This window comes from Strigops habroptila, chromosome 8 (genome assembly GCF_004027225.2).
Source record: "Strigops habroptila isolate Jane chromosome 8, bStrHab1.2.pri, whole genome shotgun sequence".
NCBI classification, from domain to species: Eukaryota; Metazoa; Chordata; class Aves; order Psittaciformes; family Psittacidae; genus Strigops; species Strigops habroptila.
This window is the reverse complement of record NC_044284.2, coordinates 28,322,829-28,338,872: the sequence shown is the minus strand read 5'-3', so window position 1 is coordinate 28,338,872 and position 16,044 is coordinate 28,322,829. Positions and strand designations below refer to the sequence as shown.

At 45.0% G+C, this 16,044-nt stretch overlaps 2 protein-coding genes across 4 annotated transcripts in view; one reads left to right on the top strand and one right to left on the bottom strand.

The window, feature by feature from the left end:
* Positions 1-359, bottom strand: part of LOC115612200 (translation initiation factor IF-2-like) — a 66,947-nt gene extending 66,588 nt beyond the window's left edge. The window contains exon 1 of the mRNA XM_030496210.1: positions 111-359. Coding sequence (XP_030352070.1) covers positions 111-359 — 249 coding nt within the window. The remainder of the gene's footprint in view (positions 1-110) is intronic.
* SLITRK3 (SLIT and NTRK like family member 3) lies at positions 69-15,388 on the top strand. Of its 3 annotated transcripts, XR_003992802.1 has the most exons (4): positions 69-637; positions 2,286-5,304; positions 12,862-12,919; positions 13,592-15,388. XR_003992802.1 is itself a non-coding variant. In XM_030495701.1 (2 exons), exon 2 carries the CDS (start codon positions 2,304-2,306, stop codon positions 5,103-5,105), a length of 2,802 nt encoding a protein of 933 aa, XP_030351561.1. In that variant the 5' UTR covers positions 69-637; positions 2,286-2,303; the 3' UTR covers positions 5,106-5,671. The 3 variants fall into 3 exon arrangements, 1 of the variants encoding a protein (XP_030351561.1); XR_003992801.1 differs by having other exon boundaries at positions 12,862-15,388; XM_030495701.1 differs by lacking the exons at positions 12,862-12,919; positions 13,592-15,388 and having other exon boundaries at positions 2,286-5,671.
* Positions 15,389-16,044: the final 656 nt, after the last annotated feature.

Here is a 16,044-nt window from a genome sequence, read left to right as displayed (position 1 = left end):
ACAACCAGCCCCCTCCTTCCCCCTTAAAAAAAAAAAAAAAAAAAAAAAAAAAGGCGGGGGGGGGGAATGTATAGTCAGGGCTTCCCAAATGCGCGCCCCCGACCTGATGCCAAGCGCGCCCCCTTCATTCGTTCCCCTTCTTGAAGCTCATTTTCATGACGTGGAAAAGCCTGATCCAGGGCAACAACAGCACCGCACACATACACGCAGGCACACACACAAGCACACGCACCCGCACCCGCGGAGGAGGCGAGCAGCCCGTGGTCCTCCGCCGCGCCCCAGCCCGCCCGCTCCGCGCTGCTGGGGCCCGGGGAAGGCGGCGGCGGAGCCTGCAGCAGCCCCCGTCCTCCCTCCTCCATTGAGTGTGCCAAACAGCAGCTCTGCATCCTAAAGAAGATCATTGAGGGGCTCATTGCATTCCCAGCACGTTTCAGGCTTGCTTCTTCTTTTTTTTTTTCCCCCTTTTTTTTTTTCCTTTTGCCTCAGCTTCAGCGGGAGTAGAGAGAGGGAGAGAGACACAGAAAGGGAGAGACAGAGAGAAATCAGCAATCTTTAAACTCGAGCTTTTTTTTCCCCCTTCCACTCTTTTTTTTTTTTTTTTTCCCTAACGATGTGCTAAAATCTCTCCTGCAAACCGGTAAGTACAACCTTTCTGGATCCTTTTGTTTCCGCCTAGGGTCAAAGACACCCCCTTTTCCAAAAAGAAGATGTAATAATCCTCTTAATTTTTTATTATATTTTTTTTTATTATAGCCCTTGCAGAAGAGAAAGAACTTAAGTAGCTAATAGCTTGCAAAGGAGACAGAAAGACTTATACTGCAACATAGCTCTCATCTCTCTCTCTTCTTCCCAATTAGACGCTGGTTTTAATTGCAGAGAGGTATTTCTTTTTTCATGCTTTCAACCATCTCTTCTTTCCCACAGGGGAGGGTTTCCTTTACAAGTTGATCCTAAGGATTTCTGTTTCTCTGTCATTTCTCTTCCCTAAATGTATCTTTCTGCTTTTAAGTTTGTGGATGGGGGGGCAAATTTTTCTAGTTCTTGCACGAGGAAGGCAAAAAGGACCTTTTCTATTGAAAGATTAAGACTAACAGCAACGATTGCTCTGAATAATTCTAATAGGCATTCCAGAGATCCAAGGAAGGCTGCACCACTGCCGTTATTATTACCGTCCTTAGCATTTCTCTGTGCCCATACATTTAAAACATCTGATGAAAGGAAGGGTGAAACCATATGTTGATGGAGCTGCATCTCATTAGTACAGTATTATTTTCATCTGATTGGAGAAGAATGGTGTCTTCATTCGTAAATGTATATAGTAGGCTAGACAATTTATCAGCTGGTAAGCGTCGAGGTATTTTTTTCTTCCACTTTCAGCTTTTTAACCGGGTCTCTTGCTTGGTCCTGGGCAGAATACCCTAATCCAAGGCAGGCTGAGCATTTCAATCCTAGGTGCCTCTTTAGCTGTCACTTCCCTTTAGATCTGCTGATCGCATGGGCATGTACTTTAGAAAGATTAATCATCTTTAAACGCTTTAATCAGCTAAAATGACTAATATGTGGTATGTATTTATCTGATAATATACCAGTTGCATTAATTCATCGGCGCATCTGAAAGGGGAAGATTTTCTTTTAAATCAGGGTTGTTAACCATTTACTATTTTAAAGATGATACTGTGGGGATTTATGAAGGGAACCGTTTTGCTGGGGACATCAGCAAATCTTGCACATTCCTTTGAACTTACATTATGGAATATATTGAGTCGGGAGGGAGAGAGATTTGAGGATTGAGATTCAATAACTTTGGGAGTTTGCATGTATGAAAGATGTGGTGCGACACTGGAGAAATCTACCCACTGGTATTTCCCCCCCATAGTCGATGCAGACTGTGATGGCTACAAAGCTAAAATTGCGAATGAGTATCAAATATACGTAGTCCTAATCCCTGGTCCTACGATGTAAAACATGTAAAGATGCAACACGTTCAGCTTGTGTGCTCAATGTCGCTGTGTGGGTCTACATGTGCTGTCCTCTTTATAGGTGGCATTTACCAAAGGGGGGGGGATAAGGGTGGCTGATATCGCGTGATTAAACCTTCTAACATCTCTTAAGTATAAATCAGGGCAAAGCTCACCCATCTGACAGCCTTAGAGTTGGTTGTGAACATCTGCTCAAAAATTGCTGAACTTTCCAGGACCCTAACACAAGTCTAGCAGGTAGGGGCTCAGGAAAAAGAGTGGGGCAGGACAAAAATACTGAAATCTGCATTTTTCTTCCCATTGCAGTTTTGCAAACATCAACAAATGATGAAACCTTCCACAGCAGAAACACTTCATAAAGGAAGGATGTTGTGGATAGTTCTTCTAAGCACAATTGCTCTAGCATGGACTACACCAATTCCCTTGATAGAGGACTCGGAGGAACTCGATGAGCCCTGCTTTGATCCATGTTACTGTGAAGTGAAGGAGAGCCTTTTCCATATACATTGCGACAACAAAGGATTTATAAATATTAGTCAGATAACACAGTCGTGGTCGAGACCTTTTAAACTTTATTTGCAGAGGAATTCCATGAGGAAATTGTACACCAACAGTTTTCTTCACTTGAACAATGCTGTGTCTATTAACCTTGGGAACAATGCACTGCAGGACATTCAGACGGGGGCTTTTAATGGGCTCCGAGTTCTGAAGAGGTTGTATTTGCATGAAAACAAATTGGACATTTTCAGAAATGACACTTTCCTGGGTTTGGAAAGTCTGGAATATCTGCAGGCAGATTATAATGTCATTAAACGGATTGAAAGTGGGGCATTTCGAAATCTAAGTAAATTGAGGGTCCTCATCCTAAATGACAATCTTATCCCCATGCTTCCCACCAACTTATTTAAGTCTGTGTCCTTAACCCACTTGGACTTGCGTGGGAACCGGCTAAAAGTCCTTTCATACCGTGGGATGTTGGACCACATTGGCAGGACCCTGATGGAGATCCAGCTGGAGGAGAACCCGTGGAACTGTACGTGCGAGATCGTGCAGCTGAAGAGCTGGCTGGAGCGCATCCCCTATACCGCTCTGGTGGGGGACATCACCTGTGAGACCCCCTTCCACTTCCATGGTAAGGACCTGCGGGAAATCAAAAGAAGTAAGCTCTGTCCCATGCTGTCTGACTCCGAGGTGGAAGCCAGCCTAGGCATCCCTCAGCTGTCGTCCAGCAAGGAGAATGCGTGGCCTACGAAGCCTTCCTCCATGCTGTCCTCCTTCCATTTCACTGCTTCCTCTGTTGAGTACAAAACATCCAACAAGCAGCCCAAACCCACCAAGCAGCCCAGGGCGCCCCGGCCTCCCCCGACATCCCGCGGCCTATACCCTGGGCCAAACCAGCCGCCAGTGGCTGCCTACCAGACCCGGCCCCCCATCCCCATCATCTGCCCGACTGGCTGCTCTTGCAGTTTGCACATCAATGACCTGGGCCTGACAGTCAACTGCAAGGAGCGAGGGTTTCACAACATCTCCGAGCTCCTGCCCAGGCCCTTGAACGCCAAGAAGCTGTACCTGAGCGGGAATTTGATCCAGAAAATCTACCGCTCTGATTTCTGGAATTTTTCTTCCTTGGATCTCTTGCACCTGGGGAACAACCGGATCTCCTACGTGCAGGATGGGGCTTTTATCAACCTGCCGAATCTCAAGAGCCTGTACCTGAATGGCAATGACATCGAGCGGCTCACCCCGGGCATGTTCCGGGGCCTGCAGAGTTTGCATTACCTGTACTTCGAGTACAACCTGATCAGGGAAATCCAGCCGGCAGCCTTCAGCCTCATGCCCAACCTGAAGCTCCTCTTCCTCAACGATAACCTGCTCCGCACCCTGCCCACTGACACCTTCGCTGGCACTTCCCTGGCACGCCTCAACCTGCGCAACAACCACTTCTTGGCGCTGCCGGTGGCCGGGGTGCTGGAGCACCTCCACGCCATCGTCCAGATCGACCTGAAGCTCAACCCCTGGGACTGCACCTGCGAGCTGGTGCCGCTGAAGCAGTGGCTGGAGGCGCTCAGCTCCGTCAGCGTGGTGGGCGAGGTGCTGTGCGCCAGCCCCGAGGCCCTGGCCCGCCGCGACCTGCGCTCCCTGGAGCTGGCCGCGCTCTGCCCGGCCGCTCTCCGCCCTGCCGCCGTCTCGCCCCCCGCAGCCCCGCCGCCGCCCGCCGCCACCGGCGCCGCCGCCTATGAGCTGCCGCCGGCCGCCGCCGCTGTCCCGCTCTCCGTCCTCATCCTCAGCCTCCTTGTTCTCTTCTTCTCCGCCGTGCTGGTGGCCGCCGGGCTCTTCGCCTTCGTGCTGCGCCGCCGCCGGCGGAAGCTGCCGTTCCGCGGCCCCCGGCCGGAGGCGGCAGACCTGGGCGGTGTGCCGCTGCGCTGCCCGCGGCTCTTCGACGAGGGCGGCGGTGGTGGCGGCGGCGGCAGCGGGGGGGGCAGGGAGCGTTCCCCGGAGAAGGCGCCCCCGGCGGGCCACGTTTACGACTACATCCCACACCCGGTGACCCAGATGTGCAACAACCCCATCTACAAGCCGCGGGAGGAGGAGGAGGAGGTGGCGGGCGGCGGTGGCGGGGAGGCAGCAGAGCTGCTGCGGGGCGGCGGGGAGCGCTTTACCGCCGCCGCGCAGGAGCCGGGCACCAATTACCGCACCTTGCTGGAGAAGGAGCAGGAGTGGAGCCTGGCCGTCTCCAGCTCGCAGCTCAACACCATCGTTTCTGTGCACCCCCAGCACCCCGCGGGCGGCGGGCTGGCGGCGGGCGGCGGCGGGCTCGGAGCGGCGGCGGCGGCGGGAGGAGGCGCCCCGCGGGACCGCGACCGCCCGCCGCCCCTCGCCGTGGGCTTCGTGGACTGCCTGTACGGCACCGTGCCCAAGCTGAAGGAATTGCACGTCCACCCCCCTGGCATGCAATACCCAGACCTCCAGCAGGACGCCAGGCTCAAAGAAACCCTCCTCTTCGCGGCCGGCAAGGGCTTCCCAGACCACCAAACTTCCACAAGCGAATACCTCGAGTTAAGGGCCAAACTCCAAACCAAGCCGGATTACCTCGAAGTCCTGGAGAAGACCACGTACCGGTTCTGACCGCCACCCGCCCCGGCACCGCCGCAGGCGAGTCGAGGATACAGCTGTGTGCTCTTCCCCGCCAGATGTGCGCTCTGCGGGGACGGGCCGTTCTCAGATCATTAATCGATGAAGTGCCTTCGCAGACTGTTGCCAGCAGATGTTAATCAATCATTATTTTTTATACTGAAACTGAGACTTTGACTGTGCCATGTCTAAGGTATATTATTATTATTATTTTTATTATTATCGGGGATCTTTGTATTGATCCTGATTAAGTAAATTCTATGTGTGTGTCTTTATTTATTTTTGTGGGGTTTTGGTTTTGTTGGTTTTTGATTGTTTGGGATTTGTTTTGGGGTTTCTTGGGAGGGGATGGGGCTTGTTTGTTGGCAATTTTTTTGGTTGGTTTGGTGGTTTGGGTTTCTTTGGGGGTCTTTTTTTGTTTGCTTTTTTTCCTTTGCAAGTAAACTTCCTTTATATTTTCCCTTGGAGAGGAGGGCGAGGGAAGATGGCATTTTCTGGCTTGCTTGCTTCTAGCCCATTGTGGCACAGATTCTGTATATTTATTAAAAAAAAAAAAAAAATGCAAAGAAGCAAACGAGCGCAGTTTGCTGCATGCCTGGAAACTGCAAGAAGGAAGGGATGGGAGGGTCTTGCCCGAATGTCACTCTTGTCTCTCTCCCTCCCTCGCACGCACACCCACCCGCACCCCCGCCGCCAGCCCGGCCCCGTCGCGCAGCGCACCGCGGGAGCGGGTCCCCGGAGCCGCGGAGGGGAACCCCGAGGGCTGGCGGGGTACCTCCGGGGCCGAGCAGCCCGAAGGAGGGGAGCACGTGGCGCACACATCTCGGGGATGCTGAGTGACACTTCATCATGACGCCATGGTTTTTTTGGAGGACATCCGCACTTTCCTAATAAAAGCAACACGCAAATATACAGAAAAAGAATAAGAAAGAAATTAAAAAAAAGAAAAATCTTGGCACCTGTCACTAACAGCTTTGTAGGAAGCACTTTTAATGTTTTTCTCATACACACATGCACACGCACGCACACACACACACAGAGGTACAACAATGTGCATATATTTATTCTGTAATTTCAAGTGAATATAAATTGTAAAGGTAATGTTTAATCATTGTACAGTGATGCGTCTGATATAGCTTTCCTAATAAAATGTTTTGAAAAGTCATATATATATATACCTCCATATATATATATATGTATAGGGATACAAAGCTTGAACTGAAACTTCAACTTCCCCTGACTGAGATTTCCTCCCCCACCTTAACCTTGAGAGTTATTTTATTAATAACAGTTCAATGCACTGTGATGTTAACAGAGAAAAACCTTGTACAGCTTCTCTTGCCAAGATACCACCCGAGACTTTTAAATAATGATTTGCAATCCCTATTCCCACCTTCTGCAGTACTTATGGCCTGTCCCGTGTCATTTAAAAATTGGCAGTAAAATTAGGACCGCGTCCGTGAGTGGCGTGTCTTTCAGGAGCGCTGGTTCTTCGGCGTGCTGGTAGCTGAGGGGGCATTCTCTGGTTTGAAACACATTTGTGGTTCTAAACATTGATGTTTCTCGGGTCACAGCCCGTGCAGCGTTAGCCGTTGGACAGGGCGGGAGATTGAAGCGTAGTTTAATTTTGGGAAAGGATGACGCGATCGGGAAAAGGGTCCCACCGGCTTCAGTCGCCTGGCCCTGCTCCCCGCGGCCGTTTGCTCGCCGCTGGAACTGGAGCGAGACCAAAGACGATTGGATATCCCTTCCCGGGAAGGTCACGTTTGGTATCTTGGCCACGTTGAGATCTTGGCCCCGGGCCGGGCTGGCGGTGGAGAGCATCTCCGCGCAGCCGCCAGGTGGCGCCGCAGCTCCAGCGCTGGCGTCCGCGCGGCTGGGCGGGAGCACGGGTAGGTCCGGAGGGTCCGGGTCCGGCTCCGGCTCCGGCTCCCAGACCCGGCTCCCGGTTCCCAGCCCGGTTCCCAGCCCAGCCCAGCCCAGCTCAGCCGGCGCCGGCCCCGGCCCCGGCCCCGGCCCCGGCCCCGGCCCCGGCCCCGGCCCCGGCCCCGGCCCCGGCCCCGGCCCCGGCGCCGGCCCCGGCCCCGGCCCCGGCCCCGGCCCCGGCCCCGGCCCCGGCCCCGGCCCCGGCCGCCCCGCTGAATGTACCCCACGGGGCGCCTTATAGCGGGACAGGCGGCGCCGCGAAGGGGAGTGCCCTTAACCTGGCGCCGGCGTCGCCGAGGCACCGCCCTAAAGACATTCAAAAACAGATTTTTATACAGAAATATGTATCTATAAATATCATCTGTCTTAACGGAACAGCGGCAACGGTAATTTATCCAGGTGAATTGCGGTCATTTTTTCCCCACTGCGTTCAAAAGATGTTGCTTGCTGGGGCGTTTGCTCTGGCTGCTGCTGGGGACTGAGGATCTGCCGCCTTTGTGGAGGGGGCAGAGGCTGCTGTAGCACACAGCGTAGTGTCATCTCACCCCAGCTGTCCCCCCTCCTCTTGGGAACAACTTGATTTCCCCCAGCACAATGCGTTTTAATGGAGATCAACCCATGCAAACTTGTTTTCACCCCAAGTGTAGCTATCTATAGCTTCAGCGAGTATGCTTACTGCTGACTGGTTGTTTTTTTTTATCAGTCTGTCTTGAAGAGGCATCTGGGTGTGACAGAAGTGATTTCCTGAGCCTTGCTGGTAGCTGTTGTGCTTTGAGATGGAGGGACAGCTCCAAAAGTCTGAAAATCGAGCATCAGCTCCATAATATTAGTTAAAGTATTATGCTTTTGAATTTCCCATATTCCTCTATTGAGTTAATCGTGTTTTATTAGCATTGCCTTCAGCTCTAATCCTTTGGGGTTTGGTCATTTGGGTTTTTGTTGGTTTCTTTCCTTTTTTTTTTTTTTTTTTAATGGATAGTAGAAGAACATGCACATGTTGAAAGTAATAAACCTCAAAGTGCAAAGACCAGATCCTTCTTATGATAAGCATAATTACATTGATAAGACTACATGCAAGTAATGTGTGGAGCTGTATAAATCAGGTTAAAGTACAACCCGTAGTGAGAGTGATGCTGTATACATCCAGCAATGTCATCCAACCCCCAAGTGTTCATACTTGTATCCAAATATAGTAAAGCCAGTTGCAGATAATGTTTATATATTAGTTAAAATGCAGAAGGGAAAGAGAATTTCAAGATAACTATAAGTAGTAATCTCACCTGTGAATGGTGGGGAAACCTATTTATTCAGTGGAAATAAGTTTGTTTTATGAGAATGGAATTTTGTATTAAAAGAGATAATTTTTGGCTTATGTTGAGTTTTTTTTCTTTCCTTGTGTAGGAAACTTCCTTTTCCTTGTGTACTGAAATCATTTGAGGATGATTCGTTCTGGAAGAGTTGACTATATTTAATTGTGATATCTAATGTGTGTTTTTATGACTTCCATTTTGCTATTTCATTGTGTTGAGCTGAGGCTGAGTGGGTAGTAGCATTACTTTCCACTGCAGGAAACAAAAGTGGATCAACCCATCATGTCTGATTTGTGACAAGTGTGACTCGTTACATGCTTCAACCTGAGTTACTCCTAATTAACAGGGAGTATTAATGATAATTCTATGATTATCAGCAGTATTACTGGTAGCATTAATGATATTGGGAAGGAATCAAATAAAGTCAAATGATCTGCATTGACATTACAGCTGTTTTATGGGATACTATTTTAAATAAATAATTATTTTTTTAGCTTATTTCATTGTTGCACAACATCATCGGCTTCAGCAGTTCAGCTTGTGGCAGTGCTCAGAACCTGGCAGTAAATCTTTCATTATATATGTCTGTTTTATTCACTCATTGACTATATTAAAATTCTTCTTGTAGGCGGAAAAGAAAAAAAGGCCAGGTAAGTCCCAGTCATTGCTGATAACAATTGCACACAGGGCAATAGAAAGAATAGTAACAGTGCTCAAATATCAGTGCTCTTTTTTATTGCCTGGATATTGTCATTGATGTCACCATCACATTCTACCTGGGTTAAAAGATTTGTTTGAGGCTTGAAAATTGCTTCATGGATCTCTTGACTCTATCAATAGTGAGAGAAAGATGCTAAATTTTATGCTGTGAATAATTATCTGACTTCTGGAAAGTGATCCATTTCTGAATGTCTGTTGCAGCAAGCCAGGACCTATACTGCTCTAGTTAGGTGAATATTACAGACAGATCATGTATTACGAGATTCAGTGGACATGAGTTGAGCTGTGGTAGCTCAAGATTTTGTCAGAGACCTTTCCAGGCAAAATCACTTTTGAGCATGTCACTGCAACTGATTTCATTTTAAGCTAGAAACGTGCAGCTATGTTCAACTTGTGTTCTCTGCTGTACAACTTTACAGCAACAGGACCTACAGGTGTCTAGAAAACCTGCAGTGCTCTATGTTTCTGAAGCACTAATATGTGCAAGCAGTAATTCATGAATGTTATGCGACTTTGTTCAAGCACCTACTTCACGCAAACTGGTCACATGAATAAGACACGATGAATCGGCTTTAGGTGTAACAGAAATGTTCACGTGAAAAAAGTGTGTAGAATTTGGCTGGAAGTTTGGAAGTTCATTGCTTAACTACATTACTCATCCAAAGAGTATGACCTCTGGCAATGCTCCAGCCACTTAGGTGTGAATTCATTCCAGCATTGCACTTCTTCCAGAGGCATTTGCTTTTACAACGTGGATTTATGTACGCTCAGAACTCAGACTGCTGCGCACTGCATATTCCTATTTTATGAGTTTTCCAACACCTGATTCTAAATCTGACTTCCTCAAAGCTGAGTTTCACAGTGAGTTTATGTATGGGGTTTACGGTACCATGCAATTTTTTCCATGGGAGAAATTGCAGTACATTCACCCAATACATAGTTTCACAACTTCTTCATATTAACAGCTCTTTGTACAAAAAATATACTATTTTTGAATTCTTTGTAATGCTGATGTGAGTGGAAACACATCTTTTTTTTCCCAATTCTTGGAAAAATTCTTGTTTATTTGGGCAAGTGTAGCTCTGCCCCAATTTGAAGCCTGTTCGAGCAAGTGGAAGAAGTGGAAGGTGTTTGGAACAACCCGTGTGGGTATGGACTGGAGGCCTAATTTATGCTCCCTTGAAGCCAATGGTGAAATGCTACATTACTGTTCAGTTTTAGTCAACAGGCTTGAGCGAAGAGCAAAGTCCGATCTCTGAAAATTACAACATGTATTACGTGGATTTAGGTATTTTTTGAGACAAGTACTCCACATTACTTTTTCAGAGTAAAATGGGTAACAGTGTAGGGAAAGTGTTTTTCCTATCAATTCAGTAATTTTTCCGATTGACCTCGTTCACAAATAAACCAGACATTCTTTAGGGCTTTTTTATTTTAAAGTAAGAGCATTCGGACAAAGACAAGTATGAGTGCATCTCAGCAGATTCAAAAAATGTGGAAATTGGTACCAGAGTGGTACCTAATATATAGGTAATCAACTAACCAACAAGATTATTAATGTAACAGTTGCAACTTATTTGGAAATACTTTATTAGTATTATCTTTTTCTTTAAAAGCAAGAATATTGAGACACTGACAACTGTGGGGTTTTGTTGTTTTGGTTTGGGTTTTTTTCGGTTTCCTTTGCTTAATCCTTATAGTTTCCCACTTTCAAAATTGTTAACTTCTATTTTCATTTCTGTTCAGTTTGTTGGAACAGCTGGAGAGGTTACCGATAAAAGTATTACTTGAAGGTTACCTTTTTCACCATGAAAGTATTTGGAAACACTCCCCTGTGGGGGCATTTTCTCTGTTAAATTGATTGATATTGTGTGGTTTTCAGAGCAGTGTCAGATGGTTCGTTTTTGTGGAAAAATGATGGGAGAAGGCTCAAAGGAACGAAGCCACTGGCATTGCTATAGGAATTCCCTGTCCCACGGTCTTAGTCTCTGTAGAGTGGATGTTGCATCAGTCTTTATATTTTTGAACATTAAAGATGTTTATCTAAAGTGGGGGGTTATTTTTAGACATTCTGAAGATGTATGTATATGCAATACTAAGATGTTGGGTGCCTTAAAAAGAATAGTAAATAAGAATAGATAAGAATAGAGGGCGTAGCACAGTGCCCTTACAAATACAAAATATTTATAACTCAGTCGTATGTCATATACTGAATCTTTAATGTCCATTTACTTTTTCTAACATCTTTATTTTTCTACTGGAATTTTCTAAATCTCTCAAGGATATCCTGTATATTCTATGAATTCTGAAGAAATATTTTAGGTTAGCCATGGGTCAGATCTCTCTGTATTTGGGAATTCAAACAAATACCTCTAACTGTGGAGGAATATTCCTGTCCATGGCATGTAGCATGGCAATTTGGCATGTTGTTGAAGCACTGTGCCAGGAGGAGAGGTTCTCTGTAGCGATGAGATTTTGCAGTAGGGCTTAAATAATTTTAAGCAGGAGTTCCTGAATTGTGATAAATTTCTATTGGACTGGCATAGACCTGAGGCATGCTGCTGCTTCTGCCTTGCAATCCCTTCTGTTGATTGCAGGACCTGGCACCATTGCTGGTGGGGGTTCCTGTAACAGTAACTGAAACAAAAACAAACAAACAAAAAAGGAGAAGAAAGGTGTGGAAGTCTATCCTGCAGGGATCATCTCACCTGAAGTTAAAGGCTTTCCTGAAATGTTAAAGTGATATTAGCGCACTAATTATAGGAAAATGCTTGGGTTTTCTTTCTTGCTTTCATCAGCTTTACTTTGCTTTTCTGGAGAGACAGTAGCTGGTTGACGTTTAAAGAACTGTAGGAATGTATTTGTTAATATTTTTTCAGACCATACTTGTTTAAAATGAAGACAGTCTACCACAACAGTAACTGTCCTAAACTGAGATGAATTTTCTAGAAAGCTACATAAACCTTTGGTTTTCTACTTGGTCTCTAAGTTATTATATGTGTGAATATATGTAGTGTTCGTTATCTGAATAATCCTTGAACCAAAGTCTGTCATTGAACTTTGGAGGCTTTGGCTTTGCAAATCAAGGGTCATTAATGGTTTGTTTTGTTTTGCTCTGTGGTTGTTTGGTTTGATTTTTTTCAGAGTATGACCAGAGAGAGGAAAACATTGCAGTGTGAAAATTCTCATCAAATCATAGCTTTTATTAGGACTTTCAAATGTAATTCTTTCTTTTCTTTTCTTCGGAGAATGAAAGAGCTGTGCTCAAAAGAACATAGGAATTGCCACTCAGGCTCAGAATTGAAATGTGTTCCCTCGGCTGTGTCTTCTCATTTCTGAGAGTGCCCAGGACAGGCTTACCCAAAGGAAGATGTAGGCAATTCCCATTAGTGAGATTGCAGGGTCAGATGCAGCCAGCTAATCTGTTCCACCATTAGCTCACACCCTGAGCAATCAGGTACTCAGGTGACTGCACCACCAGAGGTAGTTGTCGTGTATGCACAGGGAGCAGGGGAGTTCTGAGCACTTTGAAAGATCATGTTGTACTGTTTCGGTAAAAAATGAACTTTAAAAAAGCTGGACATTGGTAGTGGATGCTGGCCATTTAAAAGTTTGTCTCTGTGTCCTTTAGAAAGCTCATCCAGAGTTTCTCTGATGCAGTTAAACTGCCATGCAAGGGCATAGCTGATGAATCTTCATCAAAACACTGCTGAAAAAAGTATATAGCTAATGCATTCTTCTTAATTAGAGAGCATCGTTTCTTGTGGCATCACTTCTGTTATGTTTTCTTGCAGTGACCCAAAAACCTGGCTGCTTTGGAAAGTGGATAGTATTGGCAAGCAAAGAAATATGGCAAGTAAAGCTATTTTTTAGATCCAGTTTATGTTAGTGGTTTTTTTTTTCAAAGAAAGGGAAGTCATAGCTGTTGGCTCCTTGTTCTGCAGCCCTCTCTGAGAATAAGTAAAGGCACTGATTTAAGGCAAAGAGTCAGTTGTTGTTCAATCTGATTATTTTTCCCCTTTGGTTTTAAACTAACAAAGACAAGAATGTGGATATATCTAATTTATATATATAAATGTATATATATGCTCTTCCTGTGAGCAATGAGGGGCCATGATACTACAGCCAGCGATGCTGATGGAAGGATTAGCATTGGCATCGCTGGGAGATGGGTTAAGTTGTGACAAGTGGGAACTGTGCCAAGGCTAATGATGTGAACGGCACCTGAAAGTCAGGTGTCTTGCTGGGTTAGGGAGAGTCAATAACAACATGCAATTCTTGTTGAAGCCCCTTGTTTTTAGAGCAGCTAAACGAGTATCTCACACTATACTATTTTCCCTGCTTTTGGCCCAAGCTCTCAACCAGCCTCCAAATTGTTGGCATTCTCAGCCTTGCTTTTACCTATCTGCGTGCACAGATACTCATTTGGCTGACAAGTTGCAACACCTTGGTTTGCACATTGACCATGTGCATGAAATGGAGACCAATTGAAAATATGGTTATCTTTGTTGGGTTTTTCTATAGAGTGGTGTTTTGCACCTCAAGACTTCATTCTGTAAGATGTATCGACTGGATTGCCTACCTGTAACTCAGCTTTGTAAGCAGCCTCCTGAGGTTAGCCGTGGTGGTATTACATGCCTTGTGCTTTGCCAGCCCCTACAAGCCAGCCAAAGTCTGTTAAAGCCTTCAGAGCACAAAACACTGATAAGATGGATCTCTAACAGGTATGCATCAAGGATAAAGTGGAGATGTTCCATTTCCAACAACCTAAAATCAGCTGCAGTTAACTCAAAATGGTAGTAATTGACTCTTGTTTCTTTACTTCTACTGGAACAGGGCAGCTAATGTATGCGGTGGAAATGCTGATACTAAGAATGTACAGTATATACATATATACTGTGTGCATATGTATGTGTGTATACATGTATATGCTAGAATGTTGAAGTGTAGAAGTCAATTTTTTGAAAGTTTGGGGAGATTCAGGTACATGGCTTGCTTTGAACTTTTGTTAAAAATATGGGTATTTTGGTTAGGAAGCTAAAAGTAGACACATTAAGACCTACATTCTCAATGTAGGTCAGCAGAGGCACTTCTCAGACATATTAGCATTTTGGACACTTAATTTTAGCAGCGTGTTGCATCTCCTAGAATAGGTTCGAGGCAATGCAGGAGAAATTACTGCATCTCAAGTCATTCAGAAAGGTTGCCAAGTTTCTCAGGAACCAGAATGGCAGAATAATGAGTATTATATTTAATTCAGGATGGGAAGGCAACCGTGGGGAGTTCACCAGAGGCAACTCAAATCATCTTGGCTCCATGGGGGAGGAAGAATTTATAACTATAGCTAGCTAAAAAGAAGCAAGCTGTGTGTGCATTTGTGTGTATATATATATATTTATAAATATGTATATACAAATCTGTGCATGTGTATATAACACTATGTATATATGTATGTATATGTCTATAATGTATAATATGTGTATCTATCAGATAAGTATACATTTATATAAATTTATATTTCTCTATATAGATAGTCATGCAACTATGGGAAATCATATTTCAATGGTGTGCCCTTTTCTTTAAAAACCTACAAAAAGCTGCTTCCATTAATATAATATTGATACAAATGTCATAAGTTATCTTTTCTATGTAGCAAGGAGCGTTGCTTAGTGGTGGAGTACAAGGCTGGAAGGTTTTTACTATGCCAGAGGACCCCAAATAAGTCATTAGCTGCTCCACAGCTGTTCTACATTTGTGAAATAAAGTGGTGGCCAAAATTACTCAGGGCTGGCTTTAAAAGCAAAGGAAGAGTGGTGTTGACTGTTTGTGCTTTAGAAATCTTGCAGAGTTTTGTTAGTGAAATAACCACACTAGTAATTATTCTGGTTGCTGTTTTGTCTCAGCTGATGCAAATGGAACAGAGAAAGAAAAAAAAAAAAAGAGATTAATTTCCTGCTCTAAAGTAAGTTATCTTAAGTCAGATTACTTTGACTCAGTGATGTATGGATTTCCATTTAGGGTTAGGATGTTAGGCTGTAAATTAAGAATCTTAGCTCAGTGAATGTCTAGTTCAGGATGTGTCTTTTATGTTATAATTGATTTTAAATAATTTCACTTCATTATCAGAAAAAGCTGTACCTTAGTTCATGGTAAACTTAAAGGTTTTCTCAGCTGGAAATCCATTCATATCAGGGTGAATTTTGCACTTGAGTTCAGTGGGATTGAATCAGATCAGAGTGTTTCATTAAGCGCTGACATTAAAACAATCTTGTAGTTGTGCAACTATTAACTAAAATTGTAATTTTGTAATAAAAGTGAGCCTAAAAATAACCTGCTAGTTATGTATTCTATGATTATAGCATCTTTCCATTGGTAAGATCTTTACACAGTTGCCAGGAATTGGCGAGGCGTTTGTTTTTGTGCTGCTGATCATTACTCTTGAGTTTTGCCCCTTACTTCAGCTGGAACTGGCTCAGCCCCTGCAATAACAGACCATAATATGCTGCATTTCAAAGGAGAAGCTGCAAAGCAATGATCTCTGTCAGCATCCCCTAAGCCACCTTTGCTGAATGATTGTTGATGGCTGAATTGCCACGTGTTGTGCTGGAATAAACGTAGGTCACGGTAATGTGGATTTGTCATGATGATTTTGGCTCCCATGCAGCAGGGCTCATGTCCCACCTCGACCACATGCAAGGACAGGCACAACATGCTCGAGGCTGGTGCCGCTGCAGAGGAACATCTTTCTGCCTCTAACACTGAATGGGCCTACACTTTCGTGGTTATGAGAGCAGTATGGGTCTGTCATGCTGCCAATCTGCCATCATTTGCAAGCTGTAATGTGATTAGAAAAGGGGGAGAAAGGATTATTTCTCCCCAAGTCCTTTGCTTCCATTAAGGCATAAGACAAATGAACATGAAATAATCATGGAAATCAAACCAAATACCCAGTGGCTTGAAACATATGATACTGAGTG

What these genes read in the sequence shown, in the direction of transcription:
- SLITRK3 (XM_030495701.1), top strand. Translation starts at nt 2,304, where the DNA reads ATGATGAAACCTTCCACAGCAGAAACACTTCATAAAGGAAGGATGTTG.